Source organism: Trachemys scripta, chromosome 14 (genome assembly GCF_013100865.1).
Source record: "Trachemys scripta elegans isolate TJP31775 chromosome 14, CAS_Tse_1.0, whole genome shotgun sequence".
Classification (NCBI taxonomy): domain Eukaryota; kingdom Metazoa; phylum Chordata; order Testudines; family Emydidae; genus Trachemys; species Trachemys scripta.
The window spans coordinates 27,250,892-27,277,879 of NC_048311.1; the positions used below are offsets into that span (position 1 = coordinate 27,250,892).

The following is a 26,988-nucleotide window of genomic DNA, read 5'->3' on the forward strand; positions in this document are numbered from 1 at the left end:
AGTTTTCCATTAGTTTGTTAAAGAACACATTCAAACAGTGACCACTCCTGCCTTTACTGATCTTAACTGCAATGCATTAAACTTCACTGACTACACCAGGATTAGGCCAACAGTGTCCTGCGCACAACTGAAGTCTTGGAAGTCCCATCCTGCCCCCAAACAAATATAATTAGTGAGAGCTGGTTCAGTAACAGACAAATTTTGTTCAGTGAGAACAGATTAAGAATTACTGTATCAGCACATGAATAAGCATACAAGATGAGGGAAAGGAAAAATATTTCATTATTTGTTGTTAATTGTAGTGTATTGATCTCATTTTTAGAGAGACTGTCAATTTAGTTTCAGAACATGCCAGACCATTTTTAATTCTTATTTGATATCTTAAACCAATACATGAAAAATAAGTTCTATGCAACTTAAAAAAAGAAAAAAAAAAAGATTTCTGATTTATAGTTAAGAGCTAAACTGATAATTAGTTCTAAGTAGTATAATATGCTTACAATGACTTGCTGAGCTGAAAGGTCTTTCAGATGAGGCAAGAGAAATGTTTCACTGTATGCTGAATGGAGAATGGCATTTCTGTGCAGGATTATTCAGGAAATACAGTTTCAAGAATTGTCATTTCTACAAAGATTCAGTGGATCTTAATTTTGTTAAAGTAGTTTTCTAGACTTCTAGGGAGAAATGCTGTTTTGGGTTCTGTATATTCTTCTCCCCGGTCCTTGCGCTTCTACTATGAGATAAAAGTTAGGCTCAGTGACTGAGTGTAGCATGTTTTGTTTTTTTAATGGATTCAATTTTCTTAGAAGTACTGTAGTTACATAGTTAATAGTTACTTTGCCAGCCAAACACTTAATACCAACTACTCTTTCTGTGAAGCTAACATTTTAGATCAAACTTTTACTATTGCAACATGAAATTGTATACTTAGTTTTGATTTACATTTACTTTTTCTAAGTATCACTTACTTTACAGCATGAATACAAAGACTGCCTTATCACTTTTTGTGTTATGACCTATTTATCACAACTGACAAGCTTTATATGATTAAAAAGAGGCTAAGACAGACTTTGGAACAAGGCTAATGGTAAGCACCACTTATTTTACAGCCTGTATTTTAATCAAACTAGAGATAATTAATGATGTAACAAAATTAAAAGGGTATATATGCATCAAAGGATACAGCAGTGCTGCCTTTTGTGGTCCAATAGGGCATAATTCTTCAGTGTCCACCACATGGGGTTTCGGTGTTAACTGAATATCACAGCTATCCTCCTCCATCAGTTCAGAACTGAAGCCATTCTGTACAGTTTCAGTTTGTTTTTCGACTTGATCATTGAGTGCAATATCGATGTAACTGATTACTGAATCTAAATTCACATTTGTTCCTTGAAGGCTGTCGTCATTGATGCTATAAGAAGGAAGGGTAGTTCCATGGACAGACTATTAAATGCTTTATGTTTGTATATTCTCTGCACAGGCAACAACACTATCAATCTTTTTATACCAAAATAGTCTATTAGCACTTTGAAGCATACAATACAGATGAAAGAACAAGAGAAAATCCAGTTAAAGTATTTCAGAGTTAATATTTATAAAATGTGTACTGATTCTAGCACCACAAGTTTAATTACTGTGCCACCAGTCATTCTATTATGGACTTGTTTAAAGAAGGTGTATAATCCAACTAAGTTTGTTTTGATCATATGGCATTCATAGATCATAGAATATCAGGGTTGGAAGGGACCTCAGGAGGTCATCTAGTCCAACCCCCTGCTCAAAGCAGAACCAATCCCCAGACAGATTTTTGCCCCATATCCCTAAATGGCCCTCTCAAGGATTGAACTCACAACCCTGGGTTTAGCAGGCCAATGCTCAAACCGCTGAGCTATCCCTCCCACCTCCCTCTTATATAGAGCTATGTGTTTTGTTCCTTAAAATGTTTATAATTATTTCCAACGTTTAGCATGCAAGCAGTTGACAGGCAATTAACTGCTAATATGAACAACACGGTTTGCCATTTTGAAATTTTTAAAGAATGAGTCAGTCTCCATGGATAGTAACTTTTGGCAATCCAAACAGTTTACAAAATTGTTTTAGTCAATAGGCATCTTGCACAAATAGAAGGTAGAATTTTAGTGTTAAGGGCTTGTCAACACACAAAATTGTGCCACTTTAACTAAAGGTGTTACGTTTAGTTAAACATAACTATTTAGTTAAGTGTGTGTGGACATCAAAATTAATGTTAATCAGTGTTCTATATTGGTTTAGTTTGCCATTTAAGTTTACAGGAGCAAGCTAAACCAACATAAGACAGGCCCTGGTAAAAATGTATCACAGGCCACTCAAAACCAAGAGCAGCAAAGTGTTCCCTTTAACCTCTTGTCTGTGTCTGGGGACTGCACAACATACATAACTTATGCCACACTTAAGAAACAAGTGCATTCACAATTTTCTGTTACACTTTTAATTAGCTCGTCTGGAGAAGATATTAAGACAAAGACTTATTGCATTTAAATGAATCTGCAGATGGATGGCTCCAAGTATTTTGGGGATTGTCAGGGCTGCTATTCAGTCTTTTTGCCTGGCTTTATGCTTTGGTTTGTCTTAGCAATATACCATCCGAGAGAATATTAAAAAAGGAAAGACAATAGTCCAGCATTTTTGTAAGGGTGATAAACCATGGTGAGTTACATAAAAAGCATGGTGTATAGGCAAAACTGACTAAGCTTTCCATCTTAAGCAGCCATCAAAGCAAGGAGGGGCGTCCAGTTTTAGTGGAAACAATGCTAATGCCAATAATGTGTTCTAGGAGAGGAGACAAACACACAAGCATGGCATCAATTTAGGACTTTGAAGTAATTTGCTGACTAACGAGGTGGTGAGTAAAAATTCAAGAATACATACATACAATTTCAGGTTTCTGAAAGTTCTTAAACAATATTTAACTCTTGATCTATAAAAAAAAGCTAAGAATACTAAAATGATTCTTAGAAATGTATTCAAACCGAGTCTTCAGGTAAAAACTAGACTAACAGAAGGGAAATATATTACCAGCTTCCCACTTACCTTAAGAAAGCCTTCAAGCAAGCACAGGTAACTGCTTCAGGAACATCAGGAAATTGCTGTAGACAGAGTTGCAACAAATGCACATCTGTCTTCTCCAAGGCAACTGCCATTAAGTCTGGGCACAAACTGAAGCAGAATAAAGAAGTTAGTCCCCACATTTAGACCACATGTGAACTACTGAAGCATTAATCTTGTATTAGATTAAGGTGCAGAAGGACTGTCCAGTGGTTAGGGCACTAGTTTAGGACTTGGGAGACCCAGGTTCAACTCCCTGCTCTGCCACAGACATTGGGCAAGTCACTTAGCCTCTCTGTGCCTCAGTTCCATCATCTGTAAAAATGGGGTAAAAGTACTGCCCTACTTCATAGTGATGAAAATGACAGATGTTTTTAAAAAATTATGAAGCGCTTTGAGATCTACTGGTGAAAAGTGCTACATAAGATTATATAATTTTATATATAAAATTGATATTAGCAACAGAAATCCTACAGGTCTTCCTGTGAGAACAGAAAGTCATAAAATAATCACTTTCTGGTAAAGGTCTCCACATTTAGACCATAAGTAACACTTTTAATACTTCACATGAGCGACTTAGTCACTTTCAAAAACTGGACTTAAACACTTAATATTCACCTGTAAGAGAGTCCTTGTGTCTGGATCAACTGTACCAGGCAATTTCGAGGGTAAAATGTTGGCTCTGTTTTACACCTGTTCACGAGACCTGTTATAATGTATCCAATGGTAGTTTGGAAATCTGACATCTGTGCATTTGACAAGAACTGCCTCAATTCCTCTTCAATATCATTCTGAGAAGAATCCTAAAAGTAACATTATCCAGTTCAAAAGTGTTAGAAGTACAAGATTATGACTAGCATATTGTTACTGATTTGACTTAAGTGGAGAAGAAAACAAAACAAAACACTTCAGACTGCAGATAACATGCAGTGTAGATGTAGCCATGTCGGCCCCAAAGATATTAGAGACACAGTATCTTTTATTGGACCAACTTCTGTTGGTGAGAGACTAACTTACGAGCCACACAGGGCTTTTCTTCCTGCAAACTAATAAGACTACCACCACATCGGAAGGGAAAAAGCTGAGATTAAGATGACCCCTTTTGACAGCCTTGTCATAACGACCAAAAGACCTGATCTAAAACTGAAAATTATACCCTTAATCAGATGGGAGTGGTCTCATTCAACCCTTACTCAGTAACTGTTTTCTCATTAGTTACTATATTTGCAAAGAGCTTTACTCAATTTCCAAACAAACAACTTGAGTTACAGCACTAGGATTGCCTGAACAACAATCTTTTTAAAATTAATGTGTAGCATATACTAAAGCAGCCATGAACTTTCAAACAAGAGGGGAAGCACTTTTGATCACACCCCGTTTGCAACAATTTCCAAGAGTTAATCAGAACATGCAGCCAAAAGCAATGTTTCTGCCTAGTCAGCTCAGGTTTACTTTTAGAAGTTTAAATACAATTAAATTAGTTCAGCAATTCTCAAAACTGCACCAGGATGTTGCTTAACTTGTTTCTAAATGGATATGCTATAGTGAAAAATCATTATTATTGATACAGGTATTAAGTTTAATTATGCTATTTTGGAAGTGATAATAGGACGGACTTCACCTACAAACTACTTTTTAAAATTAAGTAGCTTGTTTTACATTGTATCTAGAAACTAAGGTGAGAAGATTTGGGAAGAAGGTTTTATGTTGGAATATTAATTGTCAGGGTGCCTTGTGCCTCCATATCGATGTCTTATTTAAATCAGAACAAATTTAAATATTCCAGACAGAAAAAGTTCCAAAAAGTTGCAAGTCTAGAGTTCAGTCAGAATATTTTTTTTAAGTCTCACCATTTACTTCAGAATGTCTATTGCCTTTAAAATTTAAGACCTCCATCTTTGTGCAAGGCTACATTTATAATATTTAAATTATCCAGATGCTGTGCAGTACATTCCTAAAGCTTTGTAGAAAGAGCTAGCTTGAATACCATTAGTATTATGCATGAGCAGTTCTTCTTGCAGAATAGTTATATACACTAATGGTTTAATCCCCAATATGGCTAGTTCAAGTATACGTGTATCAAGCTACGAGGACAGGAAAGGAAAAGGGGGAATGACAGAACTCGATTGGTTGACTTATTTTGAGATATTTTAATAGGTTGGTAAAACATGAGCTAAGGATATTTTAGTTACTTACCTTTATATCTGATAAAAGCTGTTCAACTGTAAGGGTGTCTCGCTGTACTTTTGCAACGTTGTTCCTTCTCGACCTTAACTGTAATTTAAGGAAAAAAATAAAATCGAAGCTACCCTCAAAGCCTGAGCAGACAAAAATTTTCATCAAAATAACTAGGAACAGCATAAATGTACTATTTGTGTGTTGTAGCAATAGTATGTAGGGTTTAAGGCAGTGTTCCCCAAACTGTGGGGCGCACCCCCATAGGGGTGTGTGGAGGAACACTCAAGGGGGGGTGCACAGTAGGGCCCAGGCTAGTCCCCACCCGAGATGGGGAGCGCCACGCCACACCCCAGCCCTGCTCCACTTCGCCCCCTGGCCACCACTCCCCCCTCATTCCCTCTCCACCCCATCCCAGTTCAGCCCCCAGCACCGCTTCAGCAAAGCTCCTTGGCTGAGCCCACTTTAAAGTAAGGGGGGGGGGGGAAGGGAAGAGAAGGAGGCAGAGAGAGATTCCATTACTGGAGGGAGGGGGGTGATCTGACAGAAGACAACAAGAAAAGTTTGGATACCATTGTTCGGCTGGTGACCATAAGCCAATGTTGAGAGGTTTGATCAGTTTTAGAAACCAACACTGTTAGCTGCCAGAGCCAACCCTGAAGTTTTGAAAATACATGCACTCATAATTAAGGCTAAGTTTTTGTCACAGATATTTTTAGTAGAAGTCACGAACAGGTCATGGGAAATAAACAAAAATTCACGGCAGCCTGTGACATGTCCCTGACTTTCACCAAAAATATCCCTGACAAAAAGGGTAGGTGCATTCAGCACCCACTGCTGCTGGGGCTCCCAGCTACTCCACTGCTCCAGTGTGTGGACGCCACGGGGGTCCACCACCTGCAGCTGCGCAGTGCTGCGGGGATCCACTGTCTGAGGCCAGGCAGCTGCAGGGTCTCCCCACCAGGTTGAGGGCTGGGAGTCACAAGGGCAGGGCTGGCTGGGAGCTCCAGCCCCAGGGCAGAAAAGGTCATGGAGGTCAATGGAAGTCATGGATTCAGTGACAATCATAGCCTTACTTATAATGCAAAGACAACCCTGAAACTTACAGTTCTCTTGGATTCAGTTTTAGCAGTTACAGATTGCTGTGCACGTGGAGATACCAGATCTTCTTCTGGAAGCATATTCCAATTCACATATGAAGACACAGTTCTGATGCCTGTGCAAACACAAAGTTAGATTAAATCTATATAAAAGTTACAAGTTACATTCACTCAAAGAACAGAAGCAAATTAATCCTATTATTTCTCTCGCTAATAGCAGCAGGGAATCATCTGATAACTCTACAGCAATTTAAAATATTGAGTCATTCCCTGTCAATACAAAATTTGCTTCCAATTCCATGCATCTTGTGAATAAAATTAAAATGAGTTTAAGATCAGCATTAAGTAAAAATGTTTTCCTAGAAAATAAGGTCCACGCAATTGCTGTATCAGTCAAGATACAAATGCACCAGTTGCTCTGAAATCTATCTTGGACTTTACTCTAATGTTTAGGATGAATTAGATATGTACTTTCAACAGTATTTTACAGATGCAACAGTATGACTGGTGTTAAGTTGACTCCACAATACTCTATTTTCAGAAAAGGCTGTGCTAAAAACTACCTCTGAGCAAGAGACTATCATATGAAGTCTGAAAATAATGGAATTTGTATGGGGGGGGGGGGGGAAGAGAAAATCAGCACTGTATGTAAAGATGCTTTAAAAAAGCTTCCACTAAATGGCGTAAGTACAGTTTTATTAATAGAAGTAATAAAGGTTTAACTAACACAACATATAACAGTTTAGCAGCATGCTGGACAGTCATGTTATTCCTCTACAAAAATCCATACAAATAAATGCGGTAAGTGAATGCTTAATGTTAAATATATTGTAAGGAAATTCACAGTTCATAAGCACCATCTCCCTCCCCATCACCAAGGCACGTTAGGATGCTCTGTCTCACGTGCGTATTTCAACAAGTTTTTTCAAAGGAACAGAATGCAAAGTTAAGCTACTGTTCAAGCGGTTTAGAGTTCAGCTATTTTACTGTAAGACTGATCCCGTTCTTTTTCTATGAAGTTTTTCAACAGAATTTCAATGGTATGATGTATGCTGAAATTGCAAGTATTCACTAAATAATATTTATAATCAAACTCTTACCTGAGGTTTGAGTATCCTTGAGTTTTCCAACAGCAGCTGCCAAAGATGAAGTTTCACACTTGTATACGATTACAGTTAGCACCTTCCCATGTGTTAAAAAAAATTTCTCTCCATAACACCACAACTACAAAATATTAAGTACATTGTTAATTAACAGATGAAGTACAGAAGCTAATTTGGACTTCTGCACAAAAACCCATTCAAATCAATATTTTTTAAACATCTCAGTAAGATGTTTCTTTCCATCTACCTTGTCTAAAACTCCAACTGTCTTAGCATTATCGAGCAGGCAAGGTGAATGAGACAAAAGCTTTATTTTTGGGCAGACTAAGTGCCTCCTAGTGGACTTTCAAAACTGTTCAATCAATTTATGATTTTAAAAAAACTGCCTTTTAGATAGCCCTGTAGCAGTTTTACTGCATGAGCCCATCTTGCCTGAAGAGAGGTGGTCAAGAGTTGAACATTTTAAGCTGCTCAAAACTTCTACTGTTTCTCTTACCATTGCTTAAACAAAACATTCCTTCCCCCGCCTCCCCAGTTGTACGTACTCATTTCTACAGTGAAATAGAAATGCTAAGTTTGGTACTGTAGGCTTCAATCTAACATAGATATCACACACTAAATTACAGCTTACCTGTCCTGAGGTTCCCTGTGGTAGTTCTTTTGAAGTTTGCAATGTTTGAAATTTTGTATTCCATATAGATAAGCACTCTACAGAAAAAGGAAAAAAACAAACAAACCAGATACGTTGAGTGTTAAAAGTGACAGAGACATGACATTTCTCTGTAGTCTTCAATTAGAGAGAGAGGCTTCCCAAAATAAAATGAAATTGCATTTCAGAATGTATATAATGCACCCAGCACTAAGGAACAGCAAAAGTGATTTTGGCAAGTCAAATGAGGTTGTTTTCTTGCAATTACTCTTGTGTTGGAAACTTTTCAAGCAGTTGTAATTCTACTGAAACTTGATGGAAACCAGATAAGCCAGCCTGATTGGAAAGCAAGCTCCATGGGCTGCCCCACTATATGCCTGGTGAGCTTCTAGGAGGTCCTGCTTTCCTGTCTGATCAAACCAGCCACGCCAGCACCCGACGATCGCGGGGAGTATATTTGATTTCAGAACTACAGACACGTTCCTGGCTGTCTTGCATTTCAGCACATCCAAAACCAAAAACATTTTGGATATTCAGTCTTGTAAAAGCTTCACATTTTATTCCTGGGGGAATTCGGTGCCAAAAAATTAAAGGTTCTGCGCACAATATTTTAAAATTCTGCACATTTTGTCAAAATAATGCAATATAATCACTCCGGTTTCAATTATTTCGGTAATTTATTTAAACTACAATACAATGGATGGAGAATGGGAGTGGGGAGCATTGGAGAAAATCCCCAAACCTCGTTACCTAATAGTAATGTGGCTAGGTTTGACCCTTTATTTCTAGTTATTAGTCAACAAATATATGCAGGCATATGCTCAGCGTTACATCATAGGCAACTGAAGAGCAAGTGAGGGCTGGGGAAAATCAAACTTATAATTTATATTGGCTATTGACAATCTCCAGAAAGATCAGTAGCGAACAGTTCCTAGAGCACATTTTGATAGGAAATTTTTTCAGTCCAAAAAGTTAGACCAATTCTAATCACTAAAGCACCATAAGCATTTATAAGGCCATACTGTCCTTTACACCACTCTGGCAATGTAAAAGGAGCCTTAAAACTTTTACACCTGTTTTATACTCCTGGGGGAATTAACAAAGACAATGGGAACAATTCACTAAGCAGGCAGGCTGCTACATTCTGCTCTACCGAAGGGGACAGAGCCTGCCCCACGCCTATCTCCTGAAAAACACCCCGAAGACCTGCCCCTCCATGCTGAGCGTGCCGCAATAGTGAGCAATAAGGAGAGTGTCTGTCTGTCTCTTACACATACGACTGCCCAGCCTGCCCCCGTGGCCCTGGCAGTGATCTCTACCAGCTGGTTTGTGTGCCTGAAGCAACCTGCCTGTGTTGCTGGAGAGAGGCATGTGACAGCTCTTGCGCTTCCCTTTGCTTCCCCATCAGAAATCATTTTTCTGCAGGGAAGCAAAGAAATCTGTGGGGGACATAAATTCTGTGCATGTGCACACAATACCTCCAGGAATAAAATTTGACTTTTCATCCTGATTCAGGACAGAAAATGTTTTGGAAACTTGAAGTTTGCCCCAGGACTGAAATTCTATTTCCCGGCCAGCTTTATTTGCAGTAGAAGTAGATAATTCTCCTTTTGTATGCTGAAATTACCAACAAGTTCTAAAACATCTGAGCGTTATCTACCATTATATTTTCATACCATGTGCAAAAACAGTATAGAAATATTGGAGTTTAGAGTGAAATTCAATAGCAAAAGTAGTTTCTAGTCTTGGGTTTGACACTACTATTTACAATTACAATCCATTAGAGACGTCCCTTCAGTATGTGTAGATTACAGACCACTCAGTTGTATAATTAACTGTACTACAATAGTTTCCAACAGTAAACTAGCATTCTGTCTGAAATTCAGTTTCCTTCCCATCCCCACTAAATAATTGGGTCTCTGAAAAAAGTTGTAAATTCCTTGATTAGAAATTTCAACCCAAGATCTTTCTTTCCTGTGAAGAGGCCACAAAAATAATCCACCAACTGGTCTATGTGGCCAACTTAATTTTGTCTTAGAAGTTAAACAAAACAAGTCACTTCAAAGTTACCTTTAGCAATATTGGGTGGAGAATCCAAACATCCTAGTACTGCAACATGATCTTTATCAAGGATGGCTAATGAAGCTCCTTTTAGAACAGCGTCAGACACTACAATTTTGAGCAGTAGTGACTTGGACAGAATTTGCTCTTCCTCTGGGACACTTTGTTGTGGTGGCATCAGAATCTTATACACACATCCATTAGAATCTATCAGAAGAGAAAAGTGACACTACATTTTAAGTTAACGATTGTGTCAAACCATGCTTCCGCATTTTTCTAAAACTTCATACGTACATTTAAGACCATTATAAAATCTGCACACAAAAAATTAACCTAAATGGACTGACTTTAATCACAATGCAGTAAGTTCAGAAGAGAGTTAAAATGCATAACTTTCTTAAAGACAGCTCACTGTGCAACACATAGCATGATCAGGTCTAAGACTTCACAGCCAGCAGAACTAGAAAATGCTAAAAAAAAAAGTTTTAATTACTACTTCTACACAACATTTAATCCAAAAAAGTTCTTATATTAGACAACAGTAATTCACAAACAACTTGTTAGTTTACAAGTTTCAACCAGTTACATCCATCATAAAATAAAACTTACACAAACACAGGAGTGTGAGAATCTTGTTTTTTGTATATGCTGTAAAACTCAGTGGATGTGATGATTCTTCTTGTTCAAGTTTGTACTTGTGCAGGATATTTGGGTTAACCTTCTGCACATACACAAAATAATTCCCATTCTAAAAAAAAAATAAAAATTTAGTTTACAGCTATTTCATTTACAAAACAGGGACATGCTACAGATATTGTTACAGACTAGTAGTAGTGAACTGCCACACATGCCATTTAGAGTTATGAACCTAAATTCTTAATTGGACAGGTTGCAAAAATAACTCACATTAAACAGTTTGTAAAATTAATGCAAACTGAAGTGACATTATAAACTAAGTATCAGAGGGGTAGCCATGTTAGTCTGGATCTGTAAAAGCAGCAAAGAGTCCTGTGGCACCTTATAGACTAACAGACGTATTGGAGCATGAGCTTTCGTGGGTGAATACCCACTTTCACATGCATCCGACGAAGTGGGTATTCACCCACGAAAGCTCATGCTCCAATAAGTCTGTTAGGTGCCACGGGACTCTTTGCTGATTATAAACTAATGCAATACAAATGGATTTACAGGGAAGATAAAAACAAGTTAATGAAAAAGCCAAAATATCAGAGAATCAATTTCAGCCACTAATCAACAGTGTATCTGAAGGAGTCAGAAGAGGCTATTAAACATGAACAAATACATGTTTTTTGGTTAATAAACCAAACATGACGCTCAAGAAGCCATTTCATTGGCTAAACATAAGATTTCTGAGGAGGTTGCAGGGGGAGTCCTCTCCATCCCAAGCACCAAGAATTAGTTACGAGGGTTATCTTTTACTTAATGTTTCCCAGCTTTTATTTTAAGATTTCAAAATAAAGCATGACTGGTGCTCCTAGGGACTCAGGAATACAGAATACTACCACTGTTCTGATTTTAATCTTAATTGTGCTCTAGATTCATACCAAAACTAGTTTACTTCCCTGGAAGCAAAATAATGCTACGAGTTCAATGAGATTGTCACTTTATAGAGTTATGTACAGTATTTCAGATAAATAGACAGGAATTCCTCCCTCCCCACCAAAATGAGAGTTTTGTAGTGGGTCATCTTTGTAAATAATTTGTGTTTTATACAGTAGAACCTCAGAGTTACAAACTGACCAGTCAACCAAACTCTCATTTAGAACTGGAAGTACATAATCAGGCAGCAGCAAAGACAAACCCCACCCCCCACAAATACAGTACTGTGTTAAACTACTAAAAAAATAAAGGGAAAGCGGCACTTTTCTTGTGCATAGTAAAGTTTTAAAGATGTATTAAGTCAATAATCACTGTAAACTTTTAAAAGAACCATAATGCTCTGTTTAGAGTTACGAACATTTAAGAATTATGATGAACCTCCATTCCTGAGGTGTTTGTAACTCTGAGGTTCTACTGTATGTAAAAATATAGCTTTAAAGTTGTAGGCCTCTGTAAGACTTATTTTTTAAGTTGTCACTACGTTTACCATCATAATTAAATGTCCTGAATTTTGCCCCATCCTTGGGGTAATGAGAACAAGTTCAGTATTACTGAAAAGCTGTATGACATTTTGTACATTTTTTCAACTAAGTCATGCTCATCACTACAGGACAACTCAATTGTAATATGAATTAAATTAAATAGTTAACAGAAATATTACAATACTTTACATATTGAAAGTTTATATTTATGAAATTAAGCAAGAGATGCAATGAAAGACTAATTTTTTTATTTAAACCCTGTTAGAATTTCATTTTTTTTTTTGCTGTAACAAGTTTTTAAAAAGCCACTCACTTTCTCAGTAGTAAAAATTAAAACAGGTTGTTGAGTTTCCATGAAAGCTTCACTCCACCTAAAAGTTGAAAGTTGTAGGATTATTTCTTGCTATAAGTAAAAACAATTGAACATTTTTAAGTGGGCAATGAACTAAAAATACGTAAGCAATAGATACATTTAAAATAACACCTCAAAACTCTAGGTACATCTTCTGGATGCACTGCCAATAGAACTGATGACTATCATTGTGATCTTTAACATCAATTCAGTCATCTAAATGCATTAATTATGTATTTAGACCTTTAGAAATATATTCTCATTTTAATACGATACAGCCTTATAGCCATAAAACAGTAGTGCAGAAGACATTTTAAAATACGATAGCAACTTTCACCTCTGCAACACACATTTCTGGGCACACAAGATAGACAGTAGCAGACTTAGAATTTGATTCACATACGACCATCAATTCCTTGGATTATGAAGCTAGTTCCCTAAAATTGTATCACTCACCTAATGACTTCATCTGAGATAACATTTTCAATTTCTTGTTGTGGTGCTGCAAGCAGAGCATCTAAGGTTCGCACAGCACCTTCTTTGAAAAGCACAAGTGGCTCTGTGTGGGGCAGTGAATGTATCCGATATACCTCAGCTGTTAGCTGCAAGAAAAGTGTGTCCTCTTGAAAAGTTTATTTTACATTCACAATTCATTGCCCCCAGACTGTTCTACATTTGATTTATTTTTATTTCTACAGATTTCTTATAAAAAACTGACGAGCAATAGAAGGCTGCCAGTGAAGAATTCCTCATAATGGAGTCCCAACAAGTTCCACTTTTCTGAAACATTGTGACACATCATTTCACTGCCGAAAGAGGTAATTGCTAGAAAAACATCTGTTCCAAATTAATTAATATCACCTTTCTGGGTCACATTAGGTAGATTACAATTCGGAACAGTCAAGTGACACTAGGAATTTAAATATAACTGCTAAAGCACAACATATCCACCAACCAGACCTCACTACAAAGCAATAAAAAATGTAAATAAAGATTTTCTGACTGAAACTCCCATTCAGTAGAATAATTTATCTTTTACTCACAGCAATAGGCTAGAAGAAGCCTTATGTATTGAAATTTAATTACCGCAGTGGCCCATTCAGAAAATCCCACATCCTATAAATTCTATTATGTTTCAAAGAGTTATCACTGGTCCTATTAACTATTTAAACCCTAATGTTTGTCAGAAAGATCTTTAAACCTAAGCACACAGGTGAATTACTAGTAATGTTCCATACTACTCAAAGTGTAAATTAAGGAGACAAGTAATTGGAAAAAAACAATTCAACATTTCACTGCAAAGCTAACATCCTCCCCTCCAAAAATTCTTAATTCTAATTTTAAAGTGTGTATATATTACTAATTATAAAACTTACTGTTGCTTTAAATACTTTATCCAAATTAACATCTTCGTCCTTCCATATTCTTAAAACCTTTAAAAAAAATAAATGGTTTTATAAATATGATGAAACAGTCCATTTGCTGTATATCACAGACTAGCATATGACATATTGGTTAGTGAAAGCAAACATATCAGGAAATTTTGAATTAATTCTGAATTCACAAGGCGTGACCTTAGTGAGAGCAGTCTCAGGAAGTGGTTTGTGTGGGAGGGACAGCCAGAGGACCCAGGCAAGAGTTGAAGGATTTAAGACTGCAGGAATTCAGCACAACCGTAAGAAGTTTGCATTTGAAAGGGAGGATGGATAGATTTTTGAGAACAGAAGATACAGTAGCATGATTGAAGGAAAACAAAAAGAAACCAGATGAGGGTAGACTGAAAGAGAGGAAAAAGGAAAATTCAGATGAAAGGAGTTGGAAGGGGATATGATCAAGGCCACCCTCTACCAGGTCAGGGCCCAGGCCGGAAAGATATAGTAGGGTTCACTAGTTATTAAATATAATTCATTGGCATGAGAAAGTGTCTGAAGTATAAAGAAACAGAATCCGTGGTTATTTTTCAGAAGTAGATATAGGCACAAACTTTTTTTCAGTTACCTATTTAAAAGATGAGAACAAAGAGATAAGGATGGTAGCAGAACAGGAGATGTGAAGGTGTGAACTACCTCAATCATCTCAATAGGGTGTTAATGCAAGTTTCACAATGTAAAATGTAAATATATATTACTTTAGAGTTTATTTTAACCAAAATATTATTATGCCTATCATATGAAAAGCCTTTTTAATAGGAAAGAAGTTACAAGTTTTCAAAAAGCTAAGTAACTGAATATGTGGTTCTCAACATAAGATATCTCCTCCTTCCCCCTCCCCCCCATGTGTGTCTAATCCCAGTGCTGCATGCCATCCTCTCCACTGAATGCGCAAAGATGCAATGACTGAGGTGCTCCAAATTCTGATGGCGTGCAACCTGGGGCATTCAAGGATTTGAAAAGCCCTAAGAGAATGAGTAGCTGCATCAATTCTGGAAAATTCCACACTTTTCCAGTACTTCAAATAGCTAAATCACAATGAACAACTACTTGTAAAAAGAAGAACAGGAGTACTTGTGGCACCTTAGAGACTAACAAATTTATTAGAGCATAAGCTTTCGTGGACTACAGCCCACTTCTTCGGATGCATATAGAATATGCATATAGAATATGCATCCGAAGAAGTGGGCTGTAGTCCACGAAAGCTTATGCTCTAATAAATTTGTTAGTCTCTAAGGTGCCACAAGTACTCCTGTTCTTCTTTTTACAAGTAGTTGTTCATTGTGATTTAGCTATTTGAAGTACTGGAAAAGTGTGGAATTTTCCAGAATTGATGCAGCTACTCATTCTCTTAGGGCTTTTCAAATCCTTGAATGCCCCAGGTTGCACGCCATCAGAATTTGGAGCACCTCAGTCATTGCATCTTTGCGCATTCAGTGGAGAGGATGGCATGCAGCACTGGGATTAGACACACATGGGGGGGGAGGGGGAAGGAGGAGATATCTTATNACTGTCTGTACTGGGCTAGCTTGATTATCACTTCAAAAGTTTTTTTTCTCTTAATTAATTGGCCTCTCAGAGTTGGTAAGACAACTCCCACCTGTTTATGCTCTCTGTATGTGTGTATATATATCTCCTCAATATATGTTCCATTCTATATGCATCCGAAGAAGTGGGCTGTAGCCCACGAAAGCTTATGCTCTAATAAATTTGTTAGTCTCTAAGGTGCCACAAGTACTCCTGTTCTTTTTGCGGATACAGACTAACACGGCTGCTACTCTGAAACTACTTGTAATTCACTCAGAAGACTTTATATTATTAAACACTGAAAAATTGATCTCTCACCTTATCGTCATGGACAGCAATGTATTCGCCAGTTTCAAAGTTACACACAGCTGGGCATGTGATAGTTTGATCTTGTTTGACTGACCAGCAACCCAGTGGCTTTTGGTCTGAAACCTGGACAAGTGAGAAGAATAAGTAATTTAGATTTCCATGGATGACGCAAGCCTAATTCCGAAAAGGGTAAGGAGTCAAAACAAAACACAAACTAATCAAGTTTCATTTGAATATGGAGTTTATATTAAGAACACAGGAACTACCATTCTGGATCAGACCTGAAGTCGATGTAGCCCTGGCTCAGACAGTTACCAGTACCACATGCTTCTGAGGAAGATGCAAAAACTCATAATAGGTAGATGTGTGGTAGTCTCTTTCTTCCATATTAGGTTTCATCCTGGTCTCTACACTTTGAGCTGAACATGTAGTTTCCAGCTTGCATAAACATACACATGCTAGCTTTGATTGAGCTAGCATGGTAAAAATATAACTGTAGCTGCATTGGTACAGGCAGCAAGATGGGCTATCCACCCTGAGTACAATCCTGTCTGGGAGCATAGGTACTTACTTGGGAAGCTAGCCCGTTCTGTTGCCCGAGTCTACAGTTCTCCAGTTAGCATGCTAGTTTCAAAGCTACCGTATGTACATATACCTGAGCTGGAAATTACACCTTCAGCTTGAAGCGTAAATATACACTATTAGTTAAAAATTGGTTTAAGCCCTGAGGCTTAATATCCCTTCCAAAATTTGGCACCATTAGGAGATCAAGAATATCCAGAGTTCATGTAAGTGTCCAGTCCCTTTTTGAATCTTGTTAAATTCTTGGCCTCAACAATTTCCAATGGGAATGAGTTCCCCAAGTCACTCCTGGAGTCTTTTTAAAATACGGGTATAACATTTTCTACTGGAACAGTGGCTTTTTAAAATAAGATATGGCATATTTTTGTTAGAAGCTCAGCCACTTCATACTTAAGCTTCTTCAGAACTCTTGGACATAAGCCATCTGGGTGCTTTTTAAATTTATCAGTTTTCTCCAGCATTTTCTCTTCAGGCAGGTTGATCCGATAGTACTTAATGCACGTTACCAGCAAAGCACAGCTACAGGTTCGGTATCTCCCCAATATCCTCAGGAGCAAAGACCGAGAAGCTAACTGACTTTACATTAATAACATCCTTCCCCTTTTTAAGGCTCACTGATTCTGCAGACCAACCAATTCTTTCACAGACTTCCTGTTTCTGATGTATTTAAAGAATCTCATTTGGTTTTACATTTTTAGCTATTTCCCTTTCACTGCCTGGTGTGTTATTTATGTTCCTATTTATTGGCTTCCCTAGGGTCAGATTTCCAAATTTTGAGGGATTTTCATTTGTTTCAAATAACTTCTCTAACCATGACAGTTAGCCACCCTTGTTTTCTTTTTGTTCAGCAGTCCACATATCTTCCAATGCCTTTAAAAAAAATAAAAATAAATAAAGCAGCATTTATGTCACCTCTAAGAATTTAACTGTGTTATTTTTAAGTTTAGGGCCTTTTTGCCTAACCTAATTTCTCCCCTTTAAAAAGTTTAGTGTTATTATGTTACTTTTTGGTATCTTACCTGCCCCAAGCACATTGACCCTAACTATACTGTGTTTACTATTACTCTTTTGTTTCTGCTACACAAGCTAATTCAAGAAGTGACAGCATTACCCAAGACTAAGAGAAGAATTGCCTCTTCTTGAATATTCTAGAACTAGTTGTTCCAAGAAACAATCACTTAAATGTTGGAGAAATTGTCTCTTTAAACCAGTGGTTCTCAAAGTTTTGTACTGGTGACCCCTTTTGCATAGCAAGCCTCTAAGTGCGACCCCCCCCCTTATAAATTAAGAACACTTTTTTATATATTTACCACCATTATAAATGCTGGATGCTAAGCGGGGCTTGGGGTGGAGGCTGACAGCTCGCAACCCCCCATATAATAATCTCGCAACCCCCTGAGGGGTCCTGACCCCCCAGTTTGAGAACCCCTGCTTTAAACTCTGTCCCATTATGCCATTTGACCAGTTTATGGGGCTAACTGTAGTCCACCATTTTCATTACTGTTAAATTTTGCTTCCTTTTTGTTCTCTCTGAATTGTACACTCAATGTCTTTTCCTTGATCTGGAGACCAGTACTATAGCTCTACCAAACATTTACATTCATACACCTTGGGGTTTGCACCCATATGTTAATCATAGCAGCATTACAGCCTCACCTAAAGATCCCGACTGAGATCAAGGCGGTACACACAGCAAAAAGCAGCTCCTACAGTACACCAAAGAGTTTACAGCAAGCAGACAATTGAGACAATTGATGGGAGAATCGAATTATTGTATTACTGAACTTTTCTTAATTATGTAGCGTTGCCGTTTCTTTCATAGAGTGAAGATCTGGTCTGTGCATCCATGCCCTTTCCGAAAACCAGATCGCTCTTTTCTGAGAACGCTATCAACTATCCTGGACTATGAATTTATACAAAACTTTGCTTGGCACAGATAAAAGTTTGATACCATGCCAGTTATTACAATCACTGAGAGTTCCTTTCTTTAGTATTTTCACTGTAACCCCATTGATCCACATATCTGGAACTTTTTCCCTTTCCCAGACTGATGTAAGTAAGTAGAGGGGCCAGGATAGATGCTGCTAATTTAGGATTTACCTTGAACAATTCTGCATTCAAGTTATCCTTGCAGGAGCTTTCCCATTTTTTCAGTACTTGATGGCTTGAATGATCTCTTCCTTAGTTGGGGTGTCTGTGTTGATATCAAGATCTTCTTCTGCCTCGTGGAAGTTCGCTTCCTCTTTAGGTGGCTCCCTTTAATTATTTTAAAGGCTCTGTCCTGCACATTTCTTGTTCTTTTTCAGTTGTTAGTAGGTGGCCTTGTTTGTTCCTGATGAGAGTGTTTGTTGGTGTCTGCCGTATACCACTGATAAGCTGCGTCATTTTGTAGACAGTTCCTTGTTCACCACGAGCAGCTGCATCCTCTGCTTGTGTTGCCAGATTATCAATATAATGCTGTTTGTCCGCTCTCACAAGGGGTTTGACCTCCTGGTGTGCCTGGCTATACTGCTTGTGGTATTTGTCCTTTAGCTTCTGGGATTTTGTGTCAAACTTTTTTCTTCAAGGCTTGTCTGCAACGGCAACTCTACATACATTTCCACAGACTTCGAGAAGGCTTTTGATAGCATTCACAGGACCAGCCTATGGCAAATTCTGCAGGCATATGGAATTCCTTTCCATGTAATCAACATCATCAAAAGCTTCTATTTCAACTTTACATGCAGTGTTGATCATAGTGAGCTCAATTTTGAAGTCAAAGCAGAAGTACATTAGGGGTGTGTCATGTCTGCAATCCTCTTCAACATTGCCATCGACGGGTAATGTGGTGTACAACAGAAGTCATACCAAGAGGCATTAAATGGACACTCTTCTCATCCCTTGAAGACTTGGACTTCACAGATGATGTTGCTCTCCTATCACATACCAACCCCACATACAAGAAAAAACAACTTGACTCAACGCATTCAGCCAGCAAATTGGACTGAAAATCAGCCGCATTAAGACAGATATCATGACCTTTAATATTGCCTCACCATCACCAGTACGGATAGGGGATTATGTTCTCGCCAATGTAGAAACATTCACATACTTGGGCAGCACCATCAGCCAGGACATCCAGAACAAAATCAATAAAGACAGGAACATCTTCAGGAGCTTAAATACAGTCTAGAAATCATCAAAATACAACACCAAAACCAAACTCAAGATTTATCAGAGCTGCATACTTTCAACACTACTTTATAGTTCAGATTGCTGGGAATGAGAAAGTATGACATGTCCAAACTGTCTTCATTCCATACAACCTGCCTCAGAAAAATCCTCCATATCTTTTAGCCCAGAACTATCTCAAACCAAGATCAATTGACACAGTGTAGTCAAGAGGATCTGAGCACCATCACTGCCAGGTATTCAAGATGGATCAGCCATGTGCTTTGGATGGAAACTGATTCCATCACCAGAGTAGCAATAAGATGGGCACCTGAAGGCAAGTGAAAATGAGGCCACCCAAAAACAACATGGCAAAGAGCTGTGGAAACTGAGCTGAAAAACCTGGGGCACAGCTGGGGAACCACTGAAAGACTTGCCAGAAACAGACCGGAGTGGAGGAGCTTCGTTGCTGCTCTAAATGACAGTGGCGTAATAGGAACATGATGATTAACTTTTCTATTTTGCTCTGTCAACATGAAATGATTGCATGCAGTGTTGTAGCTGTGTTGGTCCCAAGACCTGAAGAGCTCTCTATAAGCTTGAAAGCTTGCCACTGACAGCAGTTATATTTTATTGGACTATTACCTCACACCACCGTGTGCCTCTAACATAAAATAAAGGATAAAACGTCAAAAAAAATCTTCAACTTCAGCAACTTTTTTTTTTAAATGGAAGATTTTTTAAGAGTAAAGTCATTTAACGGTGGGGTTTCATTTCCAATGTTACTCCCCAGACCAGCAGGCAACAGAGACTGTAGGATCAAAAGCTGTCATGTAACACAGTTGTAGCACTACCTTCTAAACTAGAAAGTTACAAACTATCACGTTTCATGACAGACTGTTTCCTTATGGGTTAGCAAAGAAACTATCCACACTGCTAACTACAGCTCTGCACGAGAGACTAGGAATACTGCAGAGCAGCAGGGCTGAAGGAAATACATGCTCCCCCCCCACCCCCGACCCTCAGAAACATCAGGTACCGGCCACTATCAGAGGCTGGGTAATCAGACTAGATACACCCACGCCCTGATGCCGAACAGCGAGTCCCAGGAGCGCAAGGCCAGGCTTGGGGTGCGCGCAGACCTGACGCGCAGCGCTCCGCAGGTGCCTGAAGACAAGAGAGGGTAGAGCAGCTATTGCTAACACACGGCGGGGCCCCTGCAGCAGCTGACGCGGCAGAGGCGCCGAGCAGGGACGCATGAGCCAGGGATACATCCCCGCAGGCCGCATGACCCTTCCCCACCCCGCGCTTGGGGGCCGGCAGCAGGGGTTGGGGCTGCCCTGGAGCCGGCAGGCGGCAGCCGCGGCGAACTCTGCGATGCGGCCCCTGCCCCGCATATATAAGACGGGGCTGGAAGGTGGGAGCCCGAGGGCTCCGCAGAGGGTCCCTGCCGACGAGCCTGCGGCGCAGGGGAAAGAGGCAGTCGGGTCTCACGCGGTCCCGTCCCACCGAGGAGCGAGGCTTCCCCGAGAGAGCGGCCACGTCCGCAGCCGGGCGGGGCAATCACCTTGTAGAGGGTGGCCGTCCTGCCGCGGTCGGTAAGCAGCACCCGGTCGGGATCCGGGCCCGGTTCCAGCCCCAGGACGCCCTGGCCAGCCCCTGCTCCCGCGCTGGCAATCAGGCCGCACAGCGTGAACTCCTCACACAGCGCCGCCATCTTACCGAGCTGCCGCCTCTCGCGAGAGCTGGGGAAAGACGCAAGGCCACGCTCCGCGAGAAAGCCGCGACAAACGGCCAACGAGGGGAAGCAAGCGCACGCGCGCGAGAACCAACCGCTAGAAGGGGATGCGCATGCGGAGTGGGGGGAATGCTGGGGAGGACGCATGCGCATTTATCTTTATTCTGGTTGGGGAGCGGCAGCCCCTCCTATGGGCGAGGAAGGAGTTTGGTGCTAGGAGGCAGCTCTGCAGGTCTGTGTGGTCCCTCCCTGGGGGTGCAGGGCGCAGACTCCCCTCTCCTTCCGCCACTGATGTACTGTGAGACCTTGGGCAAGTCAGAGCCCTGCTCTGGAGGGGGAGGTTCCCCCTCTCTGACTGGGGGGGAGATGCAGGTTCAAATCCTGGTCCCAGAGCTGAGCATCCCCTCACCCCCATTCCAGGGGGAGAGTGAGTTGCTGGGGCCTCAGCATCTCAGGTTGGCAGCTCTCCTGGTTGTAGCACAAGTTTCCCAACATTTGATGTTTGACTTCAAGCCCCAGCTCCCAGAGAGAAGAATCTCAGCTGCCATTTACAAACGGAGTGTCTAGTTGCCGAGAGTATCAGAGGGGTAGTGAGGTTCTGACCCACGAAAGCTTATGCTCCCAATACTTCTGCTAGTCTCAAAGGTGCCACAGGACCCTCTGTTGCTAGTTGCAGAGAAAAGCTTGAAAAATCCAGCCCAAGAGCAGCCTCAAAGCTCAGAAAAAGGACCCCCCATCTATTTATTTTGTAAACCATCATGATTACTAAGCCTGGCTCGTCAGTTTGCAGTGTTTGGAGTTGGCAATACTGATCTGGGCCCTCACAACTGAGGCACTTGGAGTTAAAGGGCTCATCTGAAAATGTGTTTAAAGTCATAGTTGGGACTAAAACCCAAACTCTCAGTATCGCTATACAGCTTGCATTGCCTTTCACTAGGGATTGTTCCTTCCTGAATTAACAAATTTTTCCTCTTATTCTTCTCATTCACGCAACTGTTTCAGGCAGATCACTATGCTTTTACAGTTTCAGCCTACCCAGGATGGTATCTGAAGAATGGTCTTTTTTATATATCCTTTTCCTTAGTTTTCTTCCTTTCATAAAGTTATTTTCCTTTCTGTGTCTTTGTCACTGAAAAATATCCCCCATGTAAAGTATTTCATATCTCTGGGGAGCAACAAATGCATTTGATATACCGATTATCATATTAAATCAAGTGTAATAATTAGATGAACATACTGTCCTCAGAAATAATCAAACGAGAATTAAGAAAGGGCTGAAGAAAGCTCTTGGTCATCAAGCAATATTTTTCTAGTTTGGTAGCACAAATGTGTTGGAACAAGGCACACTTCTGAAGAGAATAAAGTTTGAATATTTGCCAGTCAAAGCAAAGCTCCACATGTTTTTTCTTGATTTTGATACAAGTAAATATGATAGTGAAAAGACCTTTTCCTTTCCCCATGGAGGATGACCAATCTCTACATGGGAAAAGAAGAGAGCATTTAATTGTTGGTATTTCTGGTGAGGATGCCAAGAAGGGTGCTTGTTTTGATGGTAGTGTTTACAATATGCAAATTTGCTTGTAGGGAAATGGATTGAGAGCACAAAGCTCATATCACTTATTGAATGATGAGTTTCAGTCAATAGTGATAGAGGCTGGATGCAAACCAAGGTGCTGGAAGAGAAAGTCTCTATAGTCTAGTACAACTGCCTTGAGCTGTTCAGTCCCAGAAAATATTCTCTTTATTATCGTTAGTATATGGAAATAATACCAGGACACTAAGCTAGAAGCAAAAAAAAAATGATTTCTTGAGAGAACAGAGGGTCTGGAGGTTTTCTTATATCCCTACTGGAATATTCCCACTTTGAGGGAAAGTGCAGCTCTGCTCTGAAAAATGTGTTTGTAAAAATAGCTTACATTTATTGTGTCCCACTGATGCTGTATCAGATTTTTTCAGGTAACCATCAGCTCTGCAAACATTTTGGGATCTGAAAGCCAAGCAGAGTTTTTTTAGCTCGTGCATCAACACAAGCAGTAAAGACTGCAGGCTACATGCTACGCTCAGCTACACCTGAGCAACCCCATTTTGCTCAAATTATGCCCTGACACCTGTGCAATCCAATTGTTCTATTGTGGGAACATATAAGTGTACCTGAGGCATCATTTGATTCAAGAACTCATAATACAAGAACAAGGGACCACCAAATGAAATTAATAGGTAGGAGGTTTAAAACAAACACAAGAAAGTATTTTTCCACGCAATGCACTGTCAACCTCTGGAACTCCTTGCCAGAGGGCGTTGTGAAGGCCAATACTATAATGGGGTTCAAAAGAGCTAGATTCATGGAGGATAGGTCCATCAATGGCTATTAGCCAGGATGGGCAGGAATGGTGTCCCTAGCCTCTGTTTGCCAGAAACTGGGATTGGGTGATGGCATGGATCACTTGATGATAACTTGTCTGTTCATTCCCTTTGGGGCTCCTGCCATTGGCCACTGTCAGAGGACAGGATACTGGGCTTGACGGACCTGTGTTCTGACCCAGTATGGCCATTATTATGTTCTTACGTTCTTGAATACAATGCGTTTACACAGGTGGCCCAGTTACCAGAAATTAGATGACAACTATGTTGTGGATGTGCAAGCAGACATGATTCAGTTCACTCTCCTAGAGCCGGGTTGGTTCTACACAGGAATAAAAATCCGTAAAAGTTTACTATTGTCCCTGAAGTGCATTTCAAAAGATTTGGAGGTTCTAAGGGCTAGATTCAAAAAGGAAATCCAGGCTGAGCATTACAGCACCTACCGTTTACGTGCCGTGTTGTCAAATGGAATTCACAGAATTAGCTAGGCATCCAGGCTCTCTATACAATGCTCGGTGAGAGTCAGGTGCCAGAAAAGGGATTCACAAAAGACAGAACACTGAGCTGCCTAAAATAGCCAGTAGGAGATGCCAAAGAAAGGGTTGTGGCCTAAGCCTCACACCTCATAGGGAGTTAGGCACCTAAATCCAGGTTGGAAAGAGATAGGTGCCTCCCTCCATTGGGGATTCACAGCTGTGAACCTTCTCCTGGAGTTAAGGGCCTAACCCAGACTGGCCTTTTCTCAAGAAAAACAGAGGAGGATGTGCTGTCACTGTGCCCCTTTTACACACTAGCCCAATGGGTAGAGCACTAGGGTGCATGAGATCTAGGTTCAAATCCCCATTCTGCCTGATGTGGAGCAGGTGCGTGAACCTAGCTCTTCCACCTCAAAGGTGAATTATAAGTGGAGATGTTGGGTGGTGTCAGGACAAAGGCAACTGTGCACATGTAGGCACCTGGGGACTGCGCCATTTGAAATATAGGCACTGAGGGAATTCAGACACCTACAGGATTGGGGACATCTGAGCAGAGGTTTTGTGAACATCAGTGGGGCCTAAATGTTGGATGTAGATCCCCTTTGTGAATCAAACCCTAATAATCTCACCCAAATTCAGATTTTAACAAAGCCTCTTGGTTTGTCTCCTAATCTTATGCTGTAAATCACAAGACAATCCTTTGTCTTTTAAAGGAATTTTTATGTGCAGTATTGGAACGGTGCTGAGGAACCATAATAGATTTCAGAACTAATACCTGAAACCATGTATCAATCACAACACTACTTACTGAACGGCAGTGGCAATAATAATTCTTGCCTATTTACTTCATAGAGATTGAAATAAGGCTTAACCACTTAATGTTTGCAAAGTGCGTTGAAAATGTGGACCACTATGCAAGTTCTCAATATTATAGTTTTTAAAAGAGTCTTTAAGAATTTCCTGTTTGGAAATTTAAAGGCAGGTGCAATTAACAACATTTAAGACTCTATTCATAGTCTTGTTTCCATTACAACTTACGTGTATTATCTATCAGACCATTTCTACAGCCATTCATGTGGTCTTATGGATAGCTGATCATGCTAAAGAGGTTTAATTTATATGCAGATTAGCACTAGTACATCAGATAAAAGAAAAGGCTCTTGAAATTTTGCATCTATTCAATAACGGGTTGCTACTAGTAAGAATGCTTGACTTAAATCTGCTTCCCTACCAGATAATTCTTGTTATATAGGATTTTCATAAAGAAAGAGGCAGTAAATTTGTTTCCTTTTTCAAAAGTGCAGCCCAGTCCCATTGACTTTAATGGGAGCAGGAACAGGACCAAGACTGGCAATCAATTCATAAGGTATTTGAATGAAAAACGGAGAGTCTGCATTTCCTAATTCTCAATGTAAAAGCTTGGCAATCTAGTGGTTTTAATACTGTACATATATAGTCAGAACTGGAGATGAAAAATATTCACATGATATTTATTGGATCTGGAAAAGCCCTTTGATCAAGTTACAAGAGAAATCTGGTGTGTATGAGGGAGAAAATGATACCAGAACTTTGTGTGTAGCTTGTTCAAACCATGTATGTATGCGCAACATCAACAGTCAGAACTTTTAGTGGTGCAGCAGATGAACGATGGGTAAAGGGGGAGTGCATCGGATCAACACTGAGCCCCTTTTTATTTATCCTTGTCCTGGATACCCACAAAAGCAAGCACCTTGGTGCACGTTGTTTGCAGATGATATTCTATGTAATGAGGAGAAAGATAGTCTAGTAGAGGATCTTGGTAAGGGGAGAGATGTGTTGGAGAGACATGGGCTCAGGATAAGCAGAGGAAAAACAGAGTATATGGTGTATAATTTCAATAATGTGAACACTGAAGAATTATCCTTGAAACTAGATGGGCAATTAGTATTATGACAATTTCGAGTAGCTGTCTATACAACTTACTAATTCTGGTTGATATTATGAAATTATTACTATAAAATTGCTGTATCAGGAAATGTCTAGGTCAGCATATTCACCATTGCTGATAAGCTTTTATGCACGTTCATCCCAGACCATGAACAACAGATGATCCCTAAGGACTATCATCACCTGACTAGGTCTTACCTGGGGAGAACAAAAGAATAATTGCAGCATCCTAGGGGAAACCAGTTCCAATAAACACCATGTAAATGTTTTCTGTCTCCTGTTGTGATTATATATGCACAATATTAAAACCACTAGGTTGCCAAGCTTTAAATTGAGAATTAGGAAATACAGAATCTCTGCTGAAGGTCTGCATTGTAACTTAAATGGCCAACAATTTACAGATGAAAAGGTGAACCTGAGAGTGATGTGTGTTTAATTACCTCAGCCATAATAATAGTGATACTGTGTGGCACCAAAGCACTGGTGAGCATCTTTATTGGGTATCATGAGCACTGAGTGTCCAGCTACAATTTTATTTCCTTGTGTTATCCTATGTATTTCAGGCTTATGTGCAAATGATATGGGGAAATTGCTTTGGTCAGTGAACAAATACCACAGAAATTATATAAATCTGAACCTCATCACATGATATTGACCAGAAGAAAATAGCCACACTTGTAAAGAAGATTGCTTGGTAGTTTATTTACAACAGAATGTAAGGAAAAGTAAGTTATTAACAATAATAAATAACTCAAAAAACAGCAACTAAGCGATATGGATGACAGATATGAGAATAAAATTCTTCTGCTTAGCCTTGCATTGTTTAACATATGGCACATTTCAAAGCTTGGTCCTTCTCTGAT

General features: G+C 39.7%; 1 protein-coding gene and 1 long non-coding RNA gene across 3 annotated transcripts in view; one reads left to right on the forward strand and one right to left on the reverse strand.

Moving 5' to 3' along the window:
* NOL11 (nucleolar protein 11) overlaps nt 1-21,382 on the reverse strand; it is a 38,553-nt gene extending 17,171 nt beyond the window's left edge. Inside the window, exons 1-15 of one of the 2 annotated variants that reach the window (XM_034790283.1) lie at nt 21,192-21,382; nt 15,902-16,015; nt 14,003-14,059; nt 13,083-13,228; nt 12,588-12,645; nt 10,782-10,920; nt 10,182-10,379; nt 8,094-8,170; nt 7,460-7,583; nt 6,366-6,475; nt 5,281-5,358; nt 3,703-3,887; nt 3,070-3,195; nt 1,184-1,411; nt 501-579 (exon numbers count right to left, since the gene is read on the reverse strand). In XM_034790283.1, coding sequence (XP_034646174.1) covers nt 501-579; nt 1,184-1,411; nt 3,070-3,195; nt 3,703-3,887; nt 5,281-5,358; nt 6,366-6,475; nt 7,460-7,583; nt 8,094-8,170; nt 10,182-10,379; nt 10,782-10,920; nt 12,588-12,645; nt 13,083-13,228; nt 14,003-14,059; nt 15,902-16,015; nt 21,192-21,341 — 1,869 coding nt within the window. In that variant the 5' untranslated portion in view covers nt 21,342-21,382. The remainder of the gene's footprint in view (nt 1-500; nt 580-1,183; nt 1,412-3,069; nt 3,196-3,702; nt 3,888-5,280; nt 5,359-6,365; nt 6,476-7,459; nt 7,584-8,093; nt 8,171-10,181; nt 10,380-10,781; nt 10,921-12,587; nt 12,646-13,082; nt 13,229-14,002; nt 14,060-15,901; nt 16,016-21,191) is intronic. The other variant, XM_034790282.1, reaches the window with a different exon arrangement.
* A 116-nt stretch (nt 21,383-21,498) lies between these two features.
* Nucleotides 21,499-26,988, forward strand: part of LOC117887667 — a 54,990-nt gene continuing 49,500 nt past the window's right edge. The window contains exon 1 of the long non-coding RNA XR_004648182.1: nt 21,499-21,594. This is a non-coding gene — a long non-coding RNA (uncharacterized LOC117887667). The remainder of the gene's footprint in view (nt 21,595-26,988) is intronic.